The sequence below is a fragment of the Penicillium robsamsonii genome (assembly GCF_028829455.1).
Source record: "Penicillium robsamsonii strain IBT 29466 chromosome Unknown utg000005l_segment0_segment0, whole genome shotgun sequence".
Taxonomy (NCBI): domain Eukaryota; kingdom Fungi; phylum Ascomycota; class Eurotiomycetes; order Eurotiales; family Aspergillaceae; genus Penicillium; species Penicillium robsamsonii.
Genome location: NW_026643223.1, coordinates 1755545 through 1775330, shown reverse-complemented (window position 1 = coordinate 1775330; position 19786 = coordinate 1755545). Strand labels below are relative to the sequence as shown.

The 19786-nt window shown below is 47.8% G+C and overlaps 9 protein-coding genes across 9 annotated transcripts; 6 read left to right on the top strand and 3 right to left on the bottom strand.

Annotated features, from left to right (window-relative positions):
• Positions 1-1473: 1473 nt before the first annotated feature.
• Positions 1474-3312, top strand: N7447_008706 (S53 family peptidase; the record flags this gene model as incomplete). Its single annotated transcript, XM_057232968.1, has 2 exons — positions 1474-2969; positions 3021-3312. The coding sequence occupies 2 exons, from the start codon at positions 1474-1476 to the stop codon at positions 3310-3312; spliced, it is 1788 nt and encodes a 595-aa protein (XP_057082510.1).
• Positions 3313-3647: 335 nt separating this feature from the next.
• Positions 3648-4724, top strand: rpnL (proteasome regulatory particle lid subunit rpnL; the record flags this gene model as incomplete). Its single annotated transcript, XM_057232967.1, has 2 exons — positions 3648-4214; positions 4286-4724. 2 exons carry the CDS (start codon positions 3648-3650, stop codon positions 4562-4564), a joined length of 846 nt encoding a protein of 281 aa, XP_057082509.1. The 3' UTR covers positions 4565-4724.
• A 111-nt stretch (positions 4725-4835) lies between these two features.
• N7447_008704 (uncharacterized protein) lies at positions 4836-6160 on the bottom strand (the record flags this gene model as incomplete). The annotated part of the gene is made up of 2 exons (XM_057232966.1): positions 4836-5880; positions 5955-6160. The coding sequence occupies 2 exons, from the start codon at positions 6158-6160 to the stop codon at positions 4836-4838; spliced, it is 1251 nt and encodes a 416-aa protein (XP_057082508.1).
• A 413-nt stretch (positions 6161-6573) lies between these two features.
• Positions 6574-7191, bottom strand: N7447_008703 (nonribosomal peptide synthetase; the record flags this gene model as incomplete). The annotated part of the gene is made up of 1 exon (XM_057232965.1): positions 6574-7191. One exon carries the CDS (start codon positions 7189-7191, stop codon positions 6574-6576), a length of 618 nt encoding a protein of 205 aa, XP_057082507.1.
• A 3625-nt stretch (positions 7192-10816) lies between these two features.
• N7447_008702 (MFS transporter) lies at positions 10817-12479 on the top strand (the record flags this gene model as incomplete). Its single annotated transcript, XM_057232964.1, has 5 exons — positions 10817-10901; positions 10958-11203; positions 11259-12104; positions 12169-12342; positions 12376-12479. 5 exons carry the CDS (start codon positions 10817-10819, stop codon positions 12477-12479), a joined length of 1455 nt encoding a protein of 484 aa, XP_057082506.1.
• A 290-nt stretch (positions 12480-12769) lies between these two features.
• On the top strand, positions 12770-16012 carry N7447_008701 (Isopenicillin N synthase; the record flags this gene model as incomplete). Its single annotated transcript, XM_057232963.1, has 10 exons — positions 12770-12928; positions 12979-13086; positions 13137-13556; positions 13619-13746; positions 14700-14833; positions 14883-15155; positions 15284-15470; positions 15524-15644; positions 15698-15853; positions 15914-16012. The coding sequence occupies 10 exons, from the start codon at positions 12770-12772 to the stop codon at positions 16010-16012; spliced, it is 1785 nt and encodes a 594-aa protein (XP_057082505.1).
• A 373-nt stretch (positions 16013-16385) lies between these two features.
• N7447_008700 (DUF1917 domain-containing protein) lies at positions 16386-17358 on the top strand (the record flags this gene model as incomplete). The annotated part of the gene is made up of 2 exons (XM_057232962.1): positions 16386-16440; positions 16496-17358. The coding sequence occupies 2 exons, from the start codon at positions 16386-16388 to the stop codon at positions 17356-17358; spliced, it is 918 nt and encodes a 305-aa protein (XP_057082504.1).
• Positions 17359-17746: 388 nt separating this feature from the next.
• Positions 17747-18628, bottom strand: N7447_008699 (COG1/VPS51 family protein; the record flags this gene model as incomplete). Its single annotated transcript, XM_057232961.1, has 1 exon — positions 17747-18628. The coding sequence occupies one exon, from the start codon at positions 18626-18628 to the stop codon at positions 17747-17749; it is 882 nt and encodes a 293-aa protein (XP_057082503.1).
• A 176-nt stretch (positions 18629-18804) lies between these two features.
• N7447_008698 (OB fold domain-containing protein) lies at positions 18805-19536 on the top strand (the record flags this gene model as incomplete). The annotated part of the gene is made up of 1 exon (XM_057232960.1): positions 18805-19536. The coding sequence occupies one exon, from the start codon at positions 18805-18807 to the stop codon at positions 19534-19536; it is 732 nt and encodes a 243-aa protein (XP_057082502.1).
• Positions 19537-19786: the final 250 nt, after the last annotated feature.

The window sequence follows — 19786 nt, the reverse complement described above, 5'->3', positions numbered from 1 at the left end:
AGGTTTAGGATGGAAAGAGATGAAAGAGGGAGCGAGAGAGGTGGAATGTAGAAATGACGTCGATTCGATCCCCAGTTTGATCATGCCACCCCGCACGGTACTGAAGGCAAATAATAGAGCTCTGCTCTGGTCCTTATTTGCGGCAGATGATTGGCACTGTAAGATAGCTATGCAGATATGAGCGAAAAATCGCCGTATTTCCCTTCAAATATTTATATCACTTTCCTTGCTCGAGTTCCAAAGGAAGTTCGGATATTCGGAAGCTCAGGCTATACTGGAGTCAATTCCCCAGTATCCAGTTATAAATTTTGATTATTATTATTTTTTGAAGTGATTGGTCTCAGACCTCACAGATTGACGCGATAATCGACTGCAGCTTCATTGTGACGTCGATCATCCCGCATTTCACGGAGGTCGGAAATCAAATGATCCGCATTTTCAGGCGACAAGGCACCAACTTGACTTGAATTAACGTAACTATTCGGTAAGGGAGTGGCCATCTCCAAAATACATAGTAAATGCGATAAATTACAGCATCATATCTCAACAATCACGTCTTTATTTTATTTCATTACCTGTAGATAGCTTTTGATAAGCCTTGCTAACACGATATATCAATTTTAAGAAACCTTAAAAGTTACATCATTATTATGGTATCGAAAGTTACATCCCCGAAGTTGTAAAGTAGAAATATATATATCAATCACTCTACTACAAAAATTCTCTAAACTCAAAGTAGCTAGCTGTTATCTAAAAAGCATTAGACTACAAGAGAAAACGCCTACAGACCTTCGTTGTTAATATCTAACGTTGTAATTTATCGCATCTACTATGTGTTTTGGAGATGGCCACTCCCTTACAATGGCCACTCGCTTACCGAATAACTAGTAAACCATAACTATTTACTTCGTCTTTCCGTGTTGTACCACATACATTGTTCTTATCCTTTGAGCTAGAAATTTGGAGGAAGATTAGAGATATAAGCTCCTCTAAGGATGGCACAATCAAGGCCCACAATCTACTTTCTGGTCCACTGAGGGATATGGACCTTGAGGGCCGAGGATGTAAACTCCATTTTCCCATGGGGTAATACAGCGGAAGCACTGGGCTGAGCTATTGCAACCTAAGCTTATTCAGTCGTACAGCCACAAGCTGACCAAATGAGACTGCCCACGAGGTCACCTCAGCTGAGAAGCTCCTATAACGAGATTTACACAGATCAGGCTCGGTGTACGGCAGATGTCGGTGACTCTCATGTTAATGTGCAACGTTGTACTGTTGTATTTGCACTTGTGTCAATCCTATGTCCACTTAGTACCTAGCTCGGATGATTCTAATCACTTAGCAGATGACATTCTTGGTTTCCTCGTGAATGTCGATATTTCTCCAACTCGTCTAGAAAGTGATATATCTCGCCTGATGGCCTCGGTGTGGTGTTTATTCATAGTGCTACTTTAGCAAGTACTTGACAATATGAGACTTCAATTTTTGCTTCTCCAGAACCTGGCCCTTGTGCTGTGCTATATCCGGTTGGCGTTTGCCGTTGATTCCAGCTACCATGAGGTTGAACAGCTAGACAAGATCCCGGATGGCTGGTCACGAGGAGATAGACCGTTGGCCTCTAAACTTATAAAATTCCAATTAGCGATTTCCCAGCGTAACGCCGGAGAGTTCGAGCAAAAGGTTATCGAGCTTTCGACCCCTGACCACGCCAGCTATGGTCAACATATGAAAAGAGACGAAGTGAAGAAGTTCTTGAGCCCACCTCCTGCTGTTTCTGACCGGATTATGGCATGGTTGCATTCAGAAAATGTCACCGCCAGTTCTATCAATTTAGATGGCCATTGGATCTCGTTCACTGTCCCGATTTCCCAGGCCGAGCAAATGCTGAAGACACAGTTTTTCTACTTTCATCAACAAGCCCAGCAAACCATCGCTATTCGAACATTAGGTTACTCTGTGCCTAGGGATTTATATCCTTACATTCAATTGATCCAACCTACAACTCGATTCGGCAATCTCATTCCCCAAAGAAGATCCACTCTCGAACAGAAGCCAGTGACTGCCGAGCAACTAGCCGCTGGATGCAATACAACTATCACGCCAGACTGCCTTCGGGATCTGTATGGAATTGATAACACAACCACCCAACCCGAGTGGCGGAATCGACTCGGGATATCTGGTTTCCTGGAACAATACGCTCGCCACGCTGATTTCGATGAGTTTATGCATCACTACGTCAAAAGCCACACGGGTACAAACTTCAGTGTCATCTCGATCAACGGTGGCCAAGACGACCAACACTCCATGTCTGATAGCGTGGAAGCAAATCTAGATGTACAGTATTCCATTTCGCTGGCGGATGAAGTGCTAGCAACATTTTATAGCACTGGGGGACGGGGTCCTGTTGTCCCCGAAATAAATCATCCAGACCCCACCGAATCGACAAATGAGCCATATCTTGAACAGCTCCATTACTTCTTGAATCTCCCAGATGAAGAGCTCCCCGCGGTGCTTTCCAACTCCTATGGAGAAGACGAGCAGAGTCTTCCGCCGTCGTACGTAAACGCGACTTGCAACCTATTTGCCCAACTCGCTGCCCGGGGAGTTTCAATACTTTTCAGTAGCGGAGATGAGGGCCCGGGACGTTCTTGTGTGAGTAATGACGGGACGAACCAAACCAGATTTCTTCCCGGATATCCAGCTTCTTGTCCATTTGTTACCGCGGTGGGTGGAACATACGGCATCAATCCCGAAAGAGCGGTTTACTTCTCTGGAGGTGGGTTTTCAGAGGTGTTCCCTCGTCCCCAATACCAGGACCAGGCAGTGAAAGACTACCTTCATCATCTTGGAAGTCAATGGAATGGGCTGTATAATGCTACGGGAAGAGGATATCCTGATGTATCAGCCCAGGCCACGAGTTTCATTGTTCGAGACCATGGCGAGTGGGTCTCGGTCCGCGGATCGAGGTTTGTCTTCAGTAGATTTGCAGAGAGAACATACTGACGGTATACATACAGTGCTTCAGCACCCGTGATTGCGGGTATTGTGTCTCGGCTCAACTCTGCCCGTCTTGCCCAAGGTAAGCCTCGTATGGGCTTCCTGAACCCATGGCTTTATAGCCACGGGCAAACCGGGTTCACGGATATAGTTCTGGGAAGCTCCTCAGGCTGTAACTGGACTGCTGGAAATGCTACTATTCAGGTACATGATGCGAGCTGGGATGCCACCGAAGGGTGGGATCCAGTGACAGGGCTAGGCACGCCCTTATTCCGTACACTTGTGAAATTGACATTGTCAGATGATGGGTAGGCGTATGAACTTGAGTAATATATAGCTATCATGAACACTGAGTGACACGCTGTGGTTCACTAATAACTAACAAACAAAAATTAAATAGCCTGGCTTGTGGTAGTTGGAAGTAGAAGGGTCAGCATCCAGACCGGCGATTATAGAAGTGCCCACACGTGATCTCAAGCTGACCGCCTACCGCAGCTCCGTCATGAGCATCGGAATGTCACCAACAATCATCACTTGAAACCCAAACTCTCTATCGTCTCCGCTATTTCAATTACTGTCTTGGTCCTCCTACGGCTAGGCTGCCTTATTTTATTTAAGAATTGTCCTAAACCCACACAACCTCCACCATGTCCGATCTACAGTCTCTCGTGTCAGAGCTGCACGGTGCTATCGAGCGCAAACAGTTCGAGGCCGCCAACGAACTCCTCAGCCGTTCCAAGCGAGCTCTCCTTATGCAAAATGCCTTGATTCCGACTCCCTCCACACCTCCCCAGCTTGTCGTCCTTGCCCGCCAAGTCCTCGAACTCGGAGCACTTGCCTCCATCCGCCAGACCGACGCGCAGCTATTCACACGGTACTACCAGCAACTGCAGCCATTCTACGATCTCGAGAGACATGCTGGTATGCCCGGGCAGAGCTCTTCGGAGGTCGACTTTAGCACTAGCCAACGTAGCAAGATTACAGGGCTTTATCTGCTTCTTCTTTTGAGCATGGGCGACAGTGCCAACTTCCACACAGTGCTAGAGGGATTGGTGGAAGAGGCGAGCTTGAAGGGTGGACGTGTTGAGGATGATGCATGCATCAAGTACCCCGTTGAGCTGGAGCGCAATTTGATGGAGGGAAGCTACGACAAGGTGTGGAGGGAGACGAAGTCCGAGCGTGTTCCGTCGGAAGACTTTGGTCTGTTTTCGAATGTAAGTTGCATGCGTGCTCAGCTCGAAATGAATGTCTTCGTCGTCAGGAATACTAATCACAAGCTTAATAGGTTCTCGTCGGCACTATTCGCAATGAAATCGCAGGCTGCTCAGAGAAAGCATACCCCTCCCTCCCCATTTCCAATGCCAAGAACCTCCTCTTCCTCGACTCTGAGGGTGCAGTGATCGAATTTGCCAAGGAGCGTGGCTGGATCCTCCGAGACGGCCGGATATACTTCCCTGTTGAGCCCGAGGCGACTGCTAGGTCTGAGAGGGATATCCTGGTAGCCAGCGGCACCGTTATTGAGAATGCTTTGGGTTATGCTCGCGAGCTGGAGACTATTGTCTAATTACACGCTCAAAGGATCAATGGGAACGATATACTTTCTTCGGATATGAATGGCTCTTTTCTTGTCTTCGGGCGCGGATGTACTTGTATACCTGTCGCTTATGCATTGTGCTTTCTCTAGCGTGTTCATGACCACAATCATGTTAGAATAATTTCGGCTTGCGAATTTCCAGTAGCATTCTAGTCAACATAGACAACCGGAGACCTGCATGTGGTAAGGTATCAGCGAGCGTCTGGATGGACTTGCATATTGCCATGGCTTTTTTATTCGACTATAGATCAACGGTCCAGACACAGAGCCTCCTATCATAGAAACTGCTCGAGACACACAAAACCTCAGAAGACTGAATCGTTTCCTGTCCACCCTCCCACACGCCACTAGCATAATTCATACTCTCATGCTCGGTGAACTTCGCCAGAACCTCAATCCCCCAATTCGGAACCCCATCTTCGTGCTTGCAAGTAACCCGTACAAGCCTCGTCCCGGCATGCATACAGCTCGCCAGCACCAAAAATCGGTATTCAGATACATTCGACGGGTCATCCGAGTCGGCAATATTCCTCGTATCTAGTAACTGCAGTCGCCAAACTCCACCATCAAGACCTTCCTCGGCGAGAACCTCTCCCCTCCGTGTAGCATGGTACACACGAAGACTCTCGTCATAACTTCCCGTCAGAAGAACCGGGGCATCATCGACCACGGGAACATCAAGAGGCAAGATAGCAGTGACACCGGCGGTGTGGTGGCGAGCTCGATCATCATGCTCGAGTAGCATAGGCGAGATATGCTCGTCTGGATCATCCAAATCAGTGGAATTATCGAATCGGCGGGTGTGTAGCGAGCCAAAGTCATTACCCGTGAACATGAACGGGATCGCAGATGGGTTTGGGGTCTCGGAATCTGGGGTTCCCGGTCTTGTTGACAATGCAACGAACCAGACTTCGATCATCTGTTTGGCTTCATATGTGCCCCATTCTGTCACACTATCTTCTTGGCGGATATCGTTCTCTGTCCCGAAGACGGCTGTCCGGCTATCTGAGAATGTGACGGCGAAGCCATCTGCTGCTGACTGGGGGAACCAGTTTTGTGGTGCCCAGGCGAGGAATAGTGCTGGGATCGATGGGTCTTCGTGTACTTGCTTTGTCCATAATTCGGTGATGCTTGGGGATGCAGATGCATCCCCAGTAGAGTTGTTGGACACTTGGAATAGAGCCACTGATCCCACGCTGGTTGCAATTGCAAATAGGTTCTTGTGTCTTGGGTGGAAGTGTAGGTCAAAGACAGCGTATGGGACGGCAATTCTTTGGATTTGAGATCTAAGGGCTGTTAGTGACTTATGAGTGTGTTATACTCGCTCATGGGCTGAGTAATATTATTGTGATTGGCTTACAATTCTTTGCTAACAGGGTCTAATTTCCATAGCTGTAGACTCCCAGTTTTGGACTGCTCGATTTCTCCATCTTCTGTTTTGTTCTCTGACAGAAGGTAGGTGCCCACGATGAAATGGTCTGGGGCCTCAGGGCAGAACTCCAGGCAACTGGGTGGCTGATCTAGAAAGACCGTAGTCGCTGACTGGGGGTGTTGAATGCTTGCCATTTTGATATAGTCCGAGGTGGAATGATTTTACCTGCAACCCTCGGAGTTTAGTTGATGAATCTGAAGGGCGGGATGTGGCGTCTGAATATGCTCGAAGGTATGGGCACATATGGGTTCTATCAATAACCCGGCGTAACGCACTATTCCCTTTCAGATGACGGGGAATGAAATGATTTGCTATTTATTACCTGTAGACATTGATGGGATTCGGACTCAAAAACCACAGGGCGGTGAGAATCCACGAAGTCAGGATACTGCAGAGAAACACAAAAGACGACAATATTCAGAAACTTGAAAGTCTTTTGAGGTTAAGTCTGAGAGAGACGTCAGTTTTCTCTGCAAAGTGCCTGCATATTGTGACAAAGTCGATCGACCATCAAATCCGCATTCTTCTGTAGATAGATAGATTTGGGTCACAAAGTCCATGCGAACAAAAGCCCATCTTCGACCTTATTCACCACAATATCGGGGATTTCAAAGAGTAGATCATTGGGTGCATCGATTCTTGTTTGCATGGGAACCCCGCCTAGAGAGCAGGCGGGTGTGGCTGAGAAGCTGTGATAACGAATGTAGCTCGTGAGCACTGTGTCTGAAGACCACGGAGTGCAGTTCTTGCGAATTTCAGCAAAGCCCATATTTTTCGCGAACACGGCATCGACGTGTTGCTGCTGGACTTGATGTAGGAGATCCAAAGAAGGCGTCGTCTGGGAGAAGCGAACTCGGACTGGTATTACGTTTAAGGATGCTCTGACCATCCTGTCTTCACACATAAATCCTAATCCTCGAGTGTTGACAGCTTGTGCGAAGATGATATCCCTCAATTCGGGGTAGTCGACACCCAAGCAGTTTGTTGTTGAAGTAAACAATTCTCCAACAACGATTGCCCATGCTGTCTTGACCACTGTGGCCAAGGTAATATTCGCCGGTGGATAGAGATACGGAATTAGTCTGGATGCTGGTAAGCATTGTGCTTCATATTGCCTTTCTTCGCCCGTTTGGTGCAAACAAACTACTTGAGAGTCTGACTGCATCCGGACAGACGCATCGGATTGTTGTAATCCGGGTCAGGTGAAATCGGGTACCTTGGCTCCGTGGAGAAGGGCTCGCCACATAGTATGCGCTTTGTCCTTTGATTCAATTAAGATATGATGTATGTGACTCGAAAAAAAGGGCAGCAGTAGGCAGATCACGGCCCTGATATCCGGCGGCAAGATCCTCACAAGGAAGGCTCTCCCAAGACCATGTTGAGATCTAGTCCCCAAGCAGGCGGCGATCAGCCTTCCCACTTGGATTGAGGGGGACGGCCGACAGCGGAATAAACCCCCTGGAATCATGTATATTGGTAGAGCCCACTGCATGTAGGACTCAATCACCGTGATATCTCGGTAGAATATATCGTTAGGCTGTTCAATTAACTCGTTGGAAGCATCGAACGGCAGCTCGGGGTCTAGTCTTGCTACTCAAGTAAAGTAGTGTGACAAATTTTGAATAATGGTGGGGATATCTAATAAGCAATGTTTAGCGATGGCTTTAACCACATGGACCTAATCATATGTCTTGCGATTAATGCATGAAATGCCATCCATCTAAGTTACTAGTGGCCGACAAAGACTTGCTTCTGGCTACCAGTAATCCTCCGAAAGGTACTTAGCTGAGGTCGACCCTCTCTCGGACGAGTTCACCTTTTAGTTGATGCACTTCGTGGACTGTTGTCTAGCTATATTGTACATAGAAGGAGATAGAGCCATGAAGAGGTGGCTCGATCAGCAAGAGTGTCTCACACTACTCTCCACAAAACTCTAGAATCACCACTTTGGCCGCTTTCCAGTGACTCGGGGCTAAATTCTTAGATCCACCACGTAGCCATAACAATGAAACCAAGCACCCTGAGCCAAATAATTAGGGGACAAATACCCCAGATGGGTTCCTGGGGTTTCTGGGGTCACTTATACATCCATGTTGGGTGCCATAATAGTCAATAGGACAAATTCCGAGGTGATAGGCGCTTGGCACAATTAGTGCTGATTTTATTGCCATTTGCCTATCCGTAGTCATATGGAATGGTCATAGCCATTTCGGAGTATCCAACCAATAAATCTCGCTATTTATGGAAATTGCCTAGAGCCGATACTACATTATAATCGCTATATATAATTCCTATTAGTGTCGGATTGGCTGCATTTTGTGGAGCTATTAACCAATTGTCAACGAGAGAATATTAAATAAAACAATACAATCCCATATGAAGATTAACAGATATATACCCTTTTGGTTGGAGTTGCAGCAATGAGATTGGTCTCACACTATGCCTTATCCTTCGAACTATTGATTCACTGCATTTCATGGCAGACCCCATTTTTATTACTGTGTGAGACATTCAGCCTTTTAACAAATTCGGATCAAAGGGGCCGGACACGCAAGTGATGGTGGTGATAGTACTATCATCTGCCAATATACTCCGTACGATATACTGATCCCTGTCACGTTTTCGCGTTCTCTTTCCGTTTTAGTACCCAGACCTTGCCGCTTTTTGCTCACTAAGTCCAACTGAGCACCTGGGCATGCCTGGCCGCCACTGAGCATCACATAAGCACACTGTCCAGCCCCGAAGGTGCTCACTGAGCCTGCTAGTCACCTAATGCCCAAACCCACGGCTGGCGAGGTCTGCCTGGCATCCACAGGTATTATAGGAAAAGAGAAACCGAGGGGTAATACGAAAGTATATGAGATCTTACATTAATCGTCTATCACCTCAGCGAAACGGGCAACTCGATGTCAAAACTCAAACATTCTAGGATCAAGGAATATGCCAATTGAGCATGTAAGCTAGTGACAGACACTCGGAAGCATGATCGGATTATTCAGTCCGCTTTCACTGAAACCCCTTCTACCGTAGTGAAAAGTGTTTCCCCTCGAATAGTTTTGTCTGTGCAGAGCCGGAGATATTTACTCAATCTGCTTTTGATGGCAAAGTCCTAGACCTTGAGGATTCGGATGAAGGTGATACACCGGTGTGATGGATGTTCGTTCTCTTTCTCTAGTTATGGAGGAGGACCTATGGTAGTTTTGTTTTATCTCCTAGGTTCCTGGCTTACTGATAAATGCACATCTGAGTATATTGTGGAGACCTGATGGTAGGTAGGATATTAAATTATTCACTGCGCAAGAGCCATTGTTTCCGAATTATTTTCTATTTGTTCGAAAATTGTTATGGTTACAAAACGATAGTAGACGCCAGTTAACAGATCGGAGGCCTCTATCGACAAAACGCTGTGGCGTACAGCCGGTCTAATTGCACATCCACAGTCATCAAGTACTTAGCCCAAATTCAACTAACCTAAGGCGTTTGGAGGCCACAGCCTTATTATAGCTTTCCACGCCCAAGAAACTATATCATCATTAGCTTAACCTCCCCCAGCACAGAGGAATGCTCGTACTCGTCGCATCTGTTTATTGGCGCCTTCGTAGACACGGCGACGGGCAAACAGCTCGAAATATTGACATAGCACTAGTACTAACCATCAGACTGCAGCCTTTTCTTTTCCCCATAATGGGCTAGGCATCGAGTTGAAAAAGGTTCATATCGATTGCGTGGACCTCTAGAAGAAGGTAGTAGTCCATATAGGCATCATTTTACTAAATATAAAACCCATTCTCGCGCGTTATTCCCTACTCAATATGTCATGTTCTGCAATGTGTCCACATTAATCTTCGCTAGTAGCGCTCAACAACAGCAATATCTAGCAAAGTCTTCGGTGTGAAGCTTGAAGGTAGCCATCCAGGACTAGAGCATAGGTGCCATTGTGTCTCCAAACACGGAACAAGGTTGATCAATATTCGAAATATTCATGCTCTAGATCGAATAGAGCGGAGGCGGATCCTTAGGTATAGGTTGAGAAATGCCATTTAAAAAGTGTTTGATAAACAGTGGGCAAAGGCTTAGAGACCGAACATGGTGCTCAAGGCCTAGGTCTGAGTAATTGATCAGTAGCCAATCAAAGTGAGCTTGAGCCCGGACTCAAATTTACTGAGACAGACTCCGTAAAAGCGGCGGCTGAGATAGGTAAGCCCCGGGGAAATTTGATACTACATAGGACTTCTGTCCGACGGTTGCCGACGGGATATCGACTACACAGATTCGCGTAATAGCTATGGACTCATCGGGTGGATCAATCTTGTATACAAATGTTCCGTAAACTTGAGGCTCCAGCTCCATTCGGGATACTCGTGCAGGTTGTGTGTGTGCCGTACGTAAGACTTCTGATATGCAAATGGCGTAAACTCTAAGGATGACACACAAATTGTTATTTTTGTATTGTCTTCCTTGTAGATGCAGTAGAGTGCATTATAGGTCCAATGGAAGTCCAATGGAGATCCGTTGGAGGTGCATTGAGGCGTTGATCACGTTGTTCAGCTCAGATGCGAGGTCGATCCGAATTGACTCATTGCCCATATAACCTATCAACGCTAGCAGAGAATCAACATACCTGGTGTTCCTCGCGGCCAGGGTAAAAGAAATCCATTATAATAAGCTAGCTTAATTTCATAGTATTCCACTTGCGATCCTACCGCCTGGAAAGTATTTAACTAATTTCTTTTCTTCCCCCCCCCCCCCCCCTTTTCGTTCTTCTCTTGTCAAGCCCTCAATAAATTAAAATGGACGACACAAAGCCATGGGGCTATAGATGGCGTTCGTCTCGACTTTTGGTGGTTTCGTCTATTACTGTGGCTTTATTCGCAGGTATGTGTGGTTGTTTCAATTTTCTCCCATCTTGACCCATACTAACAACCTGTCAGAGACATTTCTCTACGGGTTTCTTACTCCAATTTTGAGTTATATGCTTGAAGAACGACTGCATCTTGACCCATCACAAACTCAGACGTACACCACAGCCTTACTCACCATCCATGGGTTCATCGGTCTCATCTCTGCTCCGATTGTCGCTCATCTTGCCGAGAAGACTCCGAGCCAAAAGAAACCACTATTGATTTCTCTGGCAGGATGCTTTATAGGAACTCTTCTCATTGCTCTTGCCCCGTCTGGTATGAGTATCTCTAATCTTGACGACGACTATCTAAAGCTGATTACCGTGAACAGTTTGGGCCCTCTTCCTTGGTCGCATCCTGCAATCTATGGCAGGTGCCGGCACTTGGGTGGTTGGATTTGCTCTATTGGCAAATAACGTGGACAAGAAACACCTCGGACAGTCCATGGGGATGGCCATGTCATTCGTAACTGCAGGTATGGTCGGCGGACCAACAGTGAGTGGCGCATTGCTCCAGTTATTTGGCTACTGGGCTGCCTGGTCACTTCCCTTGGTCGTACTTGTCTTGGATATCATTGCCCGTCTGGTCATGATTGAGCCTGGACTCGGATCTCCCAAGAGCGTTGAGTCTTTGAGCAAGCCTGCTGGCACGTCAGTTCTCATCACGGATGGGAGCCCAGAAGAATCGACTGCTCTACTTTCTGATACACAGTCTACCCTCAAGCCGGATGACTGTACCGTGGAGCACAAGCATGACCTCAAACACGAATACTATAGAGCTATGCTCTCTGATCCCCGTGTGTTGACCGCATTGGCCAACGTTGTTGTCGTCTCCTCTCTCATGTCTGGCATTAACAACACCCTCCCCGTCCACCTGAGAGAAGCATTCGGTTGGAAGAGCTTACTCATTAGTATGATGTTCTTTTGTCTTCAAGTCCCGAATATCGTTCTCAGCGGCCCATCTGGATGGCTTCGCGATCGAATTGGAATACGGGGACCTACCGTTTTCGGCTGGCTTGCGATGATTCCTCTAATCTTACTTCTGGGAATTCCCGGAGACCCCCACTTCCCATGGGCCGCCGGAGATGCAGCTGGCAAGTCTATCTTCACCAGCAGTTTGATTGCTCTGGGTAGTATTCTACCTCTTGTGCGCGGTGTAGGAGCTGTGCAACTGGCCTGTGAGTGATTCCATTTTATCTTATGTTTTCCGTTCCCCACTAACAAATGTCATTTTTAATATAGATGTGGTCAAGGATATGGAAGCCAAAGACGCGCATCTATTCGAGGCCAACAGAAGTAACCTGCGAGTCTTTTCCATGACGGAAGTGGGATATAGTCTCGGGATGATGTTCGGGCCTATGTTAACAGGCTCGCTCTTTGAAGGCGTTGGATTCTTTTACATGACTGTGGCACTAGGTGAGTCATACCGTCTAATAACCTATTGTTCAGCTTACTCACCCGATGCAGCTATTACCTGCCTCATCCAGGCCGTGGTTTCCTGGCGTTGGTTGGATACCTTGCCTGAGCCCGAAGCTCCCGAAGCTTCAGTTTAAACATTCGCATTGGGAAATATCCGTTATATTGGAATGAGCCCCAGAAAGCGTTTATTGTGATACGAGTACTTTCAAGTTGATTAATATATGCCTCATGGCACATTTGGGGTAGAATATGAAATGCATAAATATTAGTCAACAACCTGCGAAGATTAGATTAATATTTCGATTAGAATCCCGCAGTTGTACAATCGGCGATTCGTGGTTGGTGAAGATAACAGCGGGGGATCTACCCCGCGAGGTATAAAGCGGCAGTTCCTCTTCTCTCTCGAAGCACCACGCAAGGCAGAATGACCGAGTCAAAGACCGAGAGCTCACAGCTTGTAGATTGTGATCATATCCCGATTATCGACCTATCAGCTTTAGATAGTCGGAATTTCGATGAACGACGGAAACTTGCTCAATCAATCTATGACGCTTGCACTCAGGCTGGCTTCTTTTACATCAAGGTATGTAGCTCTCTACTTTGGCGCCTCAGGTACTAACGCTGCCCTTGCAGAACCATGGAATTTCAGAGGAGAAAATCAATGGTATACACAGCTCCGCAAAGCGGTTCTTCGACCTCCCCGATTCGCAAAAGATGAAGTTCTATATTGGAAACTCTTCCGTACGCCTGCAAAATTGTACATTCAAAAGGACACACTAAGACTATACTAGAAATTCCGCGGCTACAGCCCCCTAGGTTCCGAGAAATCTACAGGGACAGAGGATGATCCCATTGCCGAAGAAGACGCAGTCGGTGCTCTCTCTGAAGCATTTGACATCGGATACGAAACTGCAATGGATCCTCAAAAACCAAAAGATGACCCTCTTCCTCGTGATCCCTATGGGTTGTATGGAGATAACCAATTGCCCGGCCCAGATATACTTCCAGGCTTCACAGAGACATACATAGAATATTGTGCCATGATGCTAGGACTCTGTCGAAAACTGATGAGAATATTCGCGCTCGCTTTAGACTTGCCCGAAGAACACTTTGATTCGATGACTCAGAACCCAGGTGTCACGTCTAGGATGATGCATTACCCGCCTCAGCCGGTGGAAGAAGAGGTTCGTGAAGGGCTTGGGGCTCATACGGTAAGCAATTGAGCAAAATATAGAAAAATATACCACAGACTGAACTCATTATTTGCTATCAGGACTTCGAATGTTTCACTATCCTCTCTCAGGGCAGTGTCCCGGGGCTGCAGGTGTTGAGTCACAGCGGCGAGTGGATACTGGCGCCACCGTTGCCAGGGACATTGGTCGTCAACATTGCAGATTGCTTGTCAATTTGGTAAGGTTGATTGAGTGATTCATCTGGAGAGATGTGCTGACTTGTTTAGGACGAATAAAAAGTTCAAGTCGACTATTCATCGTGTGACAAACCTGACCGGACAAGAACGTTACTCCATACCCTTTTTCTTTGGAGTCGACTATGATACAACAGTGTCAGTTTTACCGAATCATATTTCGGATGATAGGCCTGCGTGTAAAGAGCCCTTCAAAGCAGGCGAGGTAAGTGGTATAATCCCGTCCCGGTGTGGTAACTGACGAGGGAATAGTGGGTTCGTGAAAAGCTATCAAAGGCGTATGTTGGTTATGAAGGTTAGGGGATTGTAGTAGATATTGGAACTCATTGAAATAGTATTTCTAACTGGGCTGTTCTGCTAGTTATAGTTCAAGTACACCCTAATATTTATTCAAATCAGAACTAAGACACGTATACTCACCATATATATGTTTGTAGATCTGATGATGAAAAGCTAGCATAACTAATCATCTTCAACTAATCACCACTAGCCGAGCGCTACCAAATCAAGGAAGCAGAATAGTTTGTAAGCGTGCAGGTCGATCTACCTAAAAAACCCCGCACATTGCCTGAGCGAGTTCTGAATATATTAAAAGTGCCAACGTCCAGACGATTGAATATAATTTCATTTACTTCGCCATGTTACCTTTCAGTACCCCGTCCACAGCAACGGCGTCTCTTACACCATTCAAGGCCAACATCCCCGACGCCAAACTCGGCGAGCTCGAAACGTTGATAAAACTAGCGAAATTTGCACCTCCCACTTATGAGAATTCCCAACTTGACCGTCGCTATGGTGTCTCTACGGACTGGCTGGTGACCATGCGGGATCTTTGGCTGAGGTCTTATCACTGGTAATGACATCACAGACAATGCATATGTGCATGTTCGCCGCATTGCATATTGGACACAGGACTAAATTGTCACAGGAAATCCACGGAGAATCGAATTAATACTTTCCCTCAGTATACCACCGAGATTGAAGGTCTTACGATTCATTTTGTAGGGTTGTTTTCGGAAAGGAAGGATGCCGTTCCTCTGTTGTTGTTGCATGGATGGCCTGGTAGGTCACAAGCAGATAATGCATGGAAAGTGAGCTGATTGTATTATAGGGAGCTTCCTCGAGTTTTTGCCTATGCTGCAAAAGTTCCGAGAGGAGTATACGCCAGAAACCTTGCCTTATCACTTGATTGTACCTTCCTTGCCAGGTTTCACATTTTCCTCTGGACCCCCATTGGATAGGGACTTTGAAATAGGTGACGTTGCTCGTGTGATGGATCAACTTATGAAAGGCCTGGGCTTTGGGAGCGGATATGTTGCCCAGGGGGGTGACATTGGAAGTCGGATGGCTAGGCACTTGGGCGTGGAGTATGAGAGCTGCAAAGGTATGGAACATTCATGATATTGCCACTGCGAGGAATCAGCTTTTTCTGACAAATTGTGTTATAGCTGTACACGGTGGGTCCTTTCTTCATTTGGCTTGTTCAATGACCAGAATACCAATATAAGTTAGTCAATGTGGTTTTCATGAGAAAGCCAGACGGCATGTCGGACGACCACCTGAATGCCTCTGAGAGACAGGGCATTCAGAGAATGACGAACTTTGTGACTACCGGCGCAGGCTATGCGATGGAGCAAGGCACTCGACCCAGCACCATCGGGCACGTCTTGGCATCGAGCCCTATTGCTCTACTAGCATGGTAAGCTGTTGAAGTCAGTGTAGTTGACAGAACTCCAAAGTTGACACACGCAGGATTGGAGAGAAATTCCTGGAATGGGTCGACGACCCGCTTGCCCCAGATGACATTTTGGAGTCTGTCACCTTGTACTGGCTTACCGAGACGTTCCCTCGAGCAATCTATACTTATCGAGCGGTGAGTTTCCAATGATGTTTGGTGACAGGAAGATGTCTGATGGGAATGAATAGAACTATCCTGCGCCACCGCTTCCGTCTTCCAATGACCCCCGTTGGTATATCCACAAGCCATTTGGATTTTCTTCTTTCCCAATGGAGCTTGCTCCACTGCCGCGCTCGTGGATTGAGACTACTGGAGATTTGGTTTTCTGGGAGCAGCACCCGAAGGTAGGTGATGTGGCAGTTGAATGAGAGCTCAGATCTGAGACTGACGCTGATTTGATATAGGGTGGTCATTTCGCGGCACTAGAGCAGCCTGATGAATTGAAGGCGGACCTGGTCAAGTTCGTGGATCAGGTGTGGCCGGGCATTATCGGTGCCGACTAAGCTGAGATCAATAACCAGAAGAAGAACTTTTGTCAGTGTATATGACTTGAAGGCGTTTGAAGTTGGAATGGATTTAGGGACTTGGTAGCTACCGGTAGACTGCATAAAGAAGATGTTATAACACCGAAGCCTGTCTTCGGTGCGACAATGAGAACATGGTTATTGGGCTGATAGAAACACCGCACACATTTTCCACCGACTCCAAACAAAAAAAATTCAGTGAGTAGCTCAGGTGTTGGTAGACTGTTAAGGTGCAGTTGGGAAATTCAAACGCGGGCTGTTTATCATATCGCGCCCACAATTCCCCCATCTCCAACTACATCGCAACAACTGTTCCACCAGAGCATCATATCCTCACATCGTGGCCTAAACTATGACAAAAACTACAGCAGCCGATGAAATATTCTCGGATGAATCAAGCTTCTACGGTAAACCCCATTCCATACTCTACTCCACTCAAGAACCGCAGCTAACCCACACCAGGCGACGACGATGAAAAGGCCCAACTAGAAGGCCAAGTCTCATCCTACGACCCAGAGCCATTCTGGGTAGAAACACATCAGAAGCTGCTCTCAACCATCCAGCAGCAACTGCGCGCGCCCGCTCCACGCGCAAAGGCGACATCATCCGACGTGTCTATGGATGATACATCCCCAGAACCATCCAGCGTGGAGTGTAACCAACGCGGGAAGGCCGAGCCTACAGCTCGGTTTTTATCGCGTCTTCCGCCTTCAACGACTGACTCCGCAAGCGCAGGCCCCTGGATCTGGATGTACAATCCGCATGTGCTGCCGCCGCGAAGTGGTGATGTTCCCACCCTGCTTAGGAAAGGCAGGGAGCTTCTGCAGGAGTACGAGAATGAGAGTGCTGTCCTGCGCGAAGCGCATGATAAGTCTGGTGCGAAGACTACGGCCGCTCTGACTCGTAAGCTGAATCCAATGCGGAAGGAGCTTGAGAGGGGAATTCTTGATCTGGCGAGGGAGACGGGTGTTACGGAAGGGAAGTGGATGCTTTTTCCGACTGTTGATCGGGTTGATGAGTTCTGGGGGCTTGTTGTTCGGGCGATGGAGAAGGGAGAGCTTGGGGATGTGGCGAAAGTTGCTACTGATGATGGGTCTGGCTCTGGACAGAGTCGGTTGATTTGTGTTTATACGACTGATTTTGGGGATTTTGATGATGTTAAGCGGGTTGTGAGTAGGTTGGCTGAGATTGGGCTTGTTGGGAAGGGGCCAAAGTCTGTTTACTACAAGGCCGATGCGTTTACTCATCTGGAGATTAACTCTAAGAATGAGTATGGGCTGAAAGCGAGTATGTATTCGAGTCGGGAGGTGCTTGAGGGGAAGTAGGAGGGATTATGGCTGGGGTTTGTTTATGATTGATGAGGATATGATTGATGATTAATGTGCTGTAGTGGGTATCTCTGAACGCAGTTATCTACATGTATGATACTTTATGTGTTTTCGGGCATTGGTAGCAGTAGGCTCGGTCATGGGAGGATTCCCAGAGTCGAGGGAGAGGTTTCGTGGGGGTGGTTTGTTGGAATCAGGGGTGGAGGCAGGTATCGGTTGATCATGTCTTGCATAGATCGGGAACGACTTTTCTTCATGAATGAGCCGGCTCATTCATGGCCGCAACTGTCGGTCCAGTTAGAAGTGGTAGCTCACCTCGACAGAAGTCCATTGCCGAGGAGCTCCAACCACATCGATCATGGCCGAAAGGTGTATAAGCAGGCGTTCAGTCATCGTTGCTTGACCGGTTCATGACTTTTTCACACGCTTCCCGAATCTCAGCAACCCCCTTGACAGCACCCCAGGTGTCGAGTAAATGCTGGATCTCTTTCCAGTCCTTCCCCGCATCCTCTTGTTTATCCTCCGCCACAAGCCTCTCCAATCTCTCCGGTGCAGCAAGCACCCACCGAACAGTATCCTTCTCATTCTTCTGATTCGAAGCCCCATCTTCCAGCTTCGCTTCCTTCATTCGCCGCCGCTGCTCCTCGCCTTCCTTAATGAGCCCACCGGCAGTCTCAGCAACAAAGGCAATAGCCGGACCCAGCGTTTTAGTCATGGTCAACGGCGCACCGCGATCATCCATACTGCGCCGCATTTTCCCAATTGTCTCCACAGCGCGGATCAACTTCGAGTAATTATCGTAGACCAGCGCCTTCCGCTCTCCATCGAGAGTGCGGATATCCCCGACCAATGTGTTCTCGGCCTTGAGCACTGTAGATAGCGAGGAAGTTGACAATAGATGCTCCACATATCGCTGCGGGTCGAAATCTGCACCGTCGAGCTCCGTTCCTGACGTTAGAGCGGTTGGGTCGGAGATGTCTCCTGCATCTGTGTTGCGCGGAACACTCCGGGAGCGAGATGCGTCTCGGGAGGCCGATGTGTCTGCCCCGGGCGGTTTGAGGTTGTAGTAGTCTCGCAGGGCGCTGCGATTACGTCGGAGATGGACTGAGGGGGAGACAGCTCGTGCAGTGGACGGGGTAGATGCGGCGCTGAGCCCCCCGCCGACATTGGTGTTCAAGGCATCGAGCGATGGGCGGGAGGAGGCTGGACCCGGGGAATGTGCCCGAGATGAGGCAATGGACATACGTGGGGATGATATAGTCGACATTGTGGTGTGTTGTGGGGGAGGTATGTCGGAGTTGTCGGAGGTGAGACAGTCGGGCCAGGTCAACGGGTTTAAGCGGTGGTCTGTGCTTTGTTTTTCGCGTTGAGAGCTTCTCCAAACCTCGCTTTCTTTTGATTTACCATATGCGCCAATATGATCCTAAGGGAATCCGGAACATCATGACTAGTCCTGATCAAATTTCAGCTCAGATTCTGAGCACCAAATCCCTCTCAGTCGCCCGACCCTGGCTCAATGCCTTCCTATCATCCAGCACATCACAACGCAATATCCCCGCCTCGGCTCTCACGCAGACGGCTATATTCCGTCTCCTCGCCTCTGACATCAGGGAATCACTCTCTAAACACAGATCATGCGTACTACCAGTCGATGTCCATAACCCGACAGTCCAAGAGCGACGGATACAAGGCTCAATCCCTGTGCAAGTGCTGGACATCGAAGACATCGGCACAAGTCTATGGAGTCAAATCGAAGCGATTGAGCGCGTTGAGCGCGGTGAAGCGATCCATGGCCGTGAGATTGTGCGCACAATAGCGGTAGGCGATGACTCCGAAGCGTCAGAGAACAATGGCGCGAATAACAATCCGGCGAGCGGTGCTGCGAGTGTGTCCGGGAACAGTGGGTATGGGCCGCATCGCCTGATTCTTCAAGATGCAGCGGGAACTATGGCTGTGGGTGTTGAATTGCAGCGTATTGATGGGATAGCGTTGGAGAAACTTGCTATTGGGGCGAAGCTCTTGCTCCGTAATCCGTCTGTTGCGAGAGGTATGGTGCTGCTCTCTCCGGGGTCTGTTACTCTGCTCGGGGGCAATATTGAGGCTCTGGATAAACCGTGGAGGGAGGGTAGGAAGGTTAGATTGTTGGAGAAAACTGCCGGTATCGAGAGAGAATGAGAAGAGACAGCTCATCGTGGACACAACCGCTGAATAACTTCTTTTACTTCCCACTTATTATGGTATGTAATTTGCATTTCTCTTAGTCTATTATGAATACATTTAATATATTGTTTTGAATTTAATGTTCTCATGTTCGTTCGCTAAAAGCTGATTGTGCAGTTAAAGTAAATACACTGTGCATCAAGTTCACTCAGCCATCTTGCTTGTATGGCGCTGTGGCAGGGTGGTAGGGTAATTACTTGCTTGT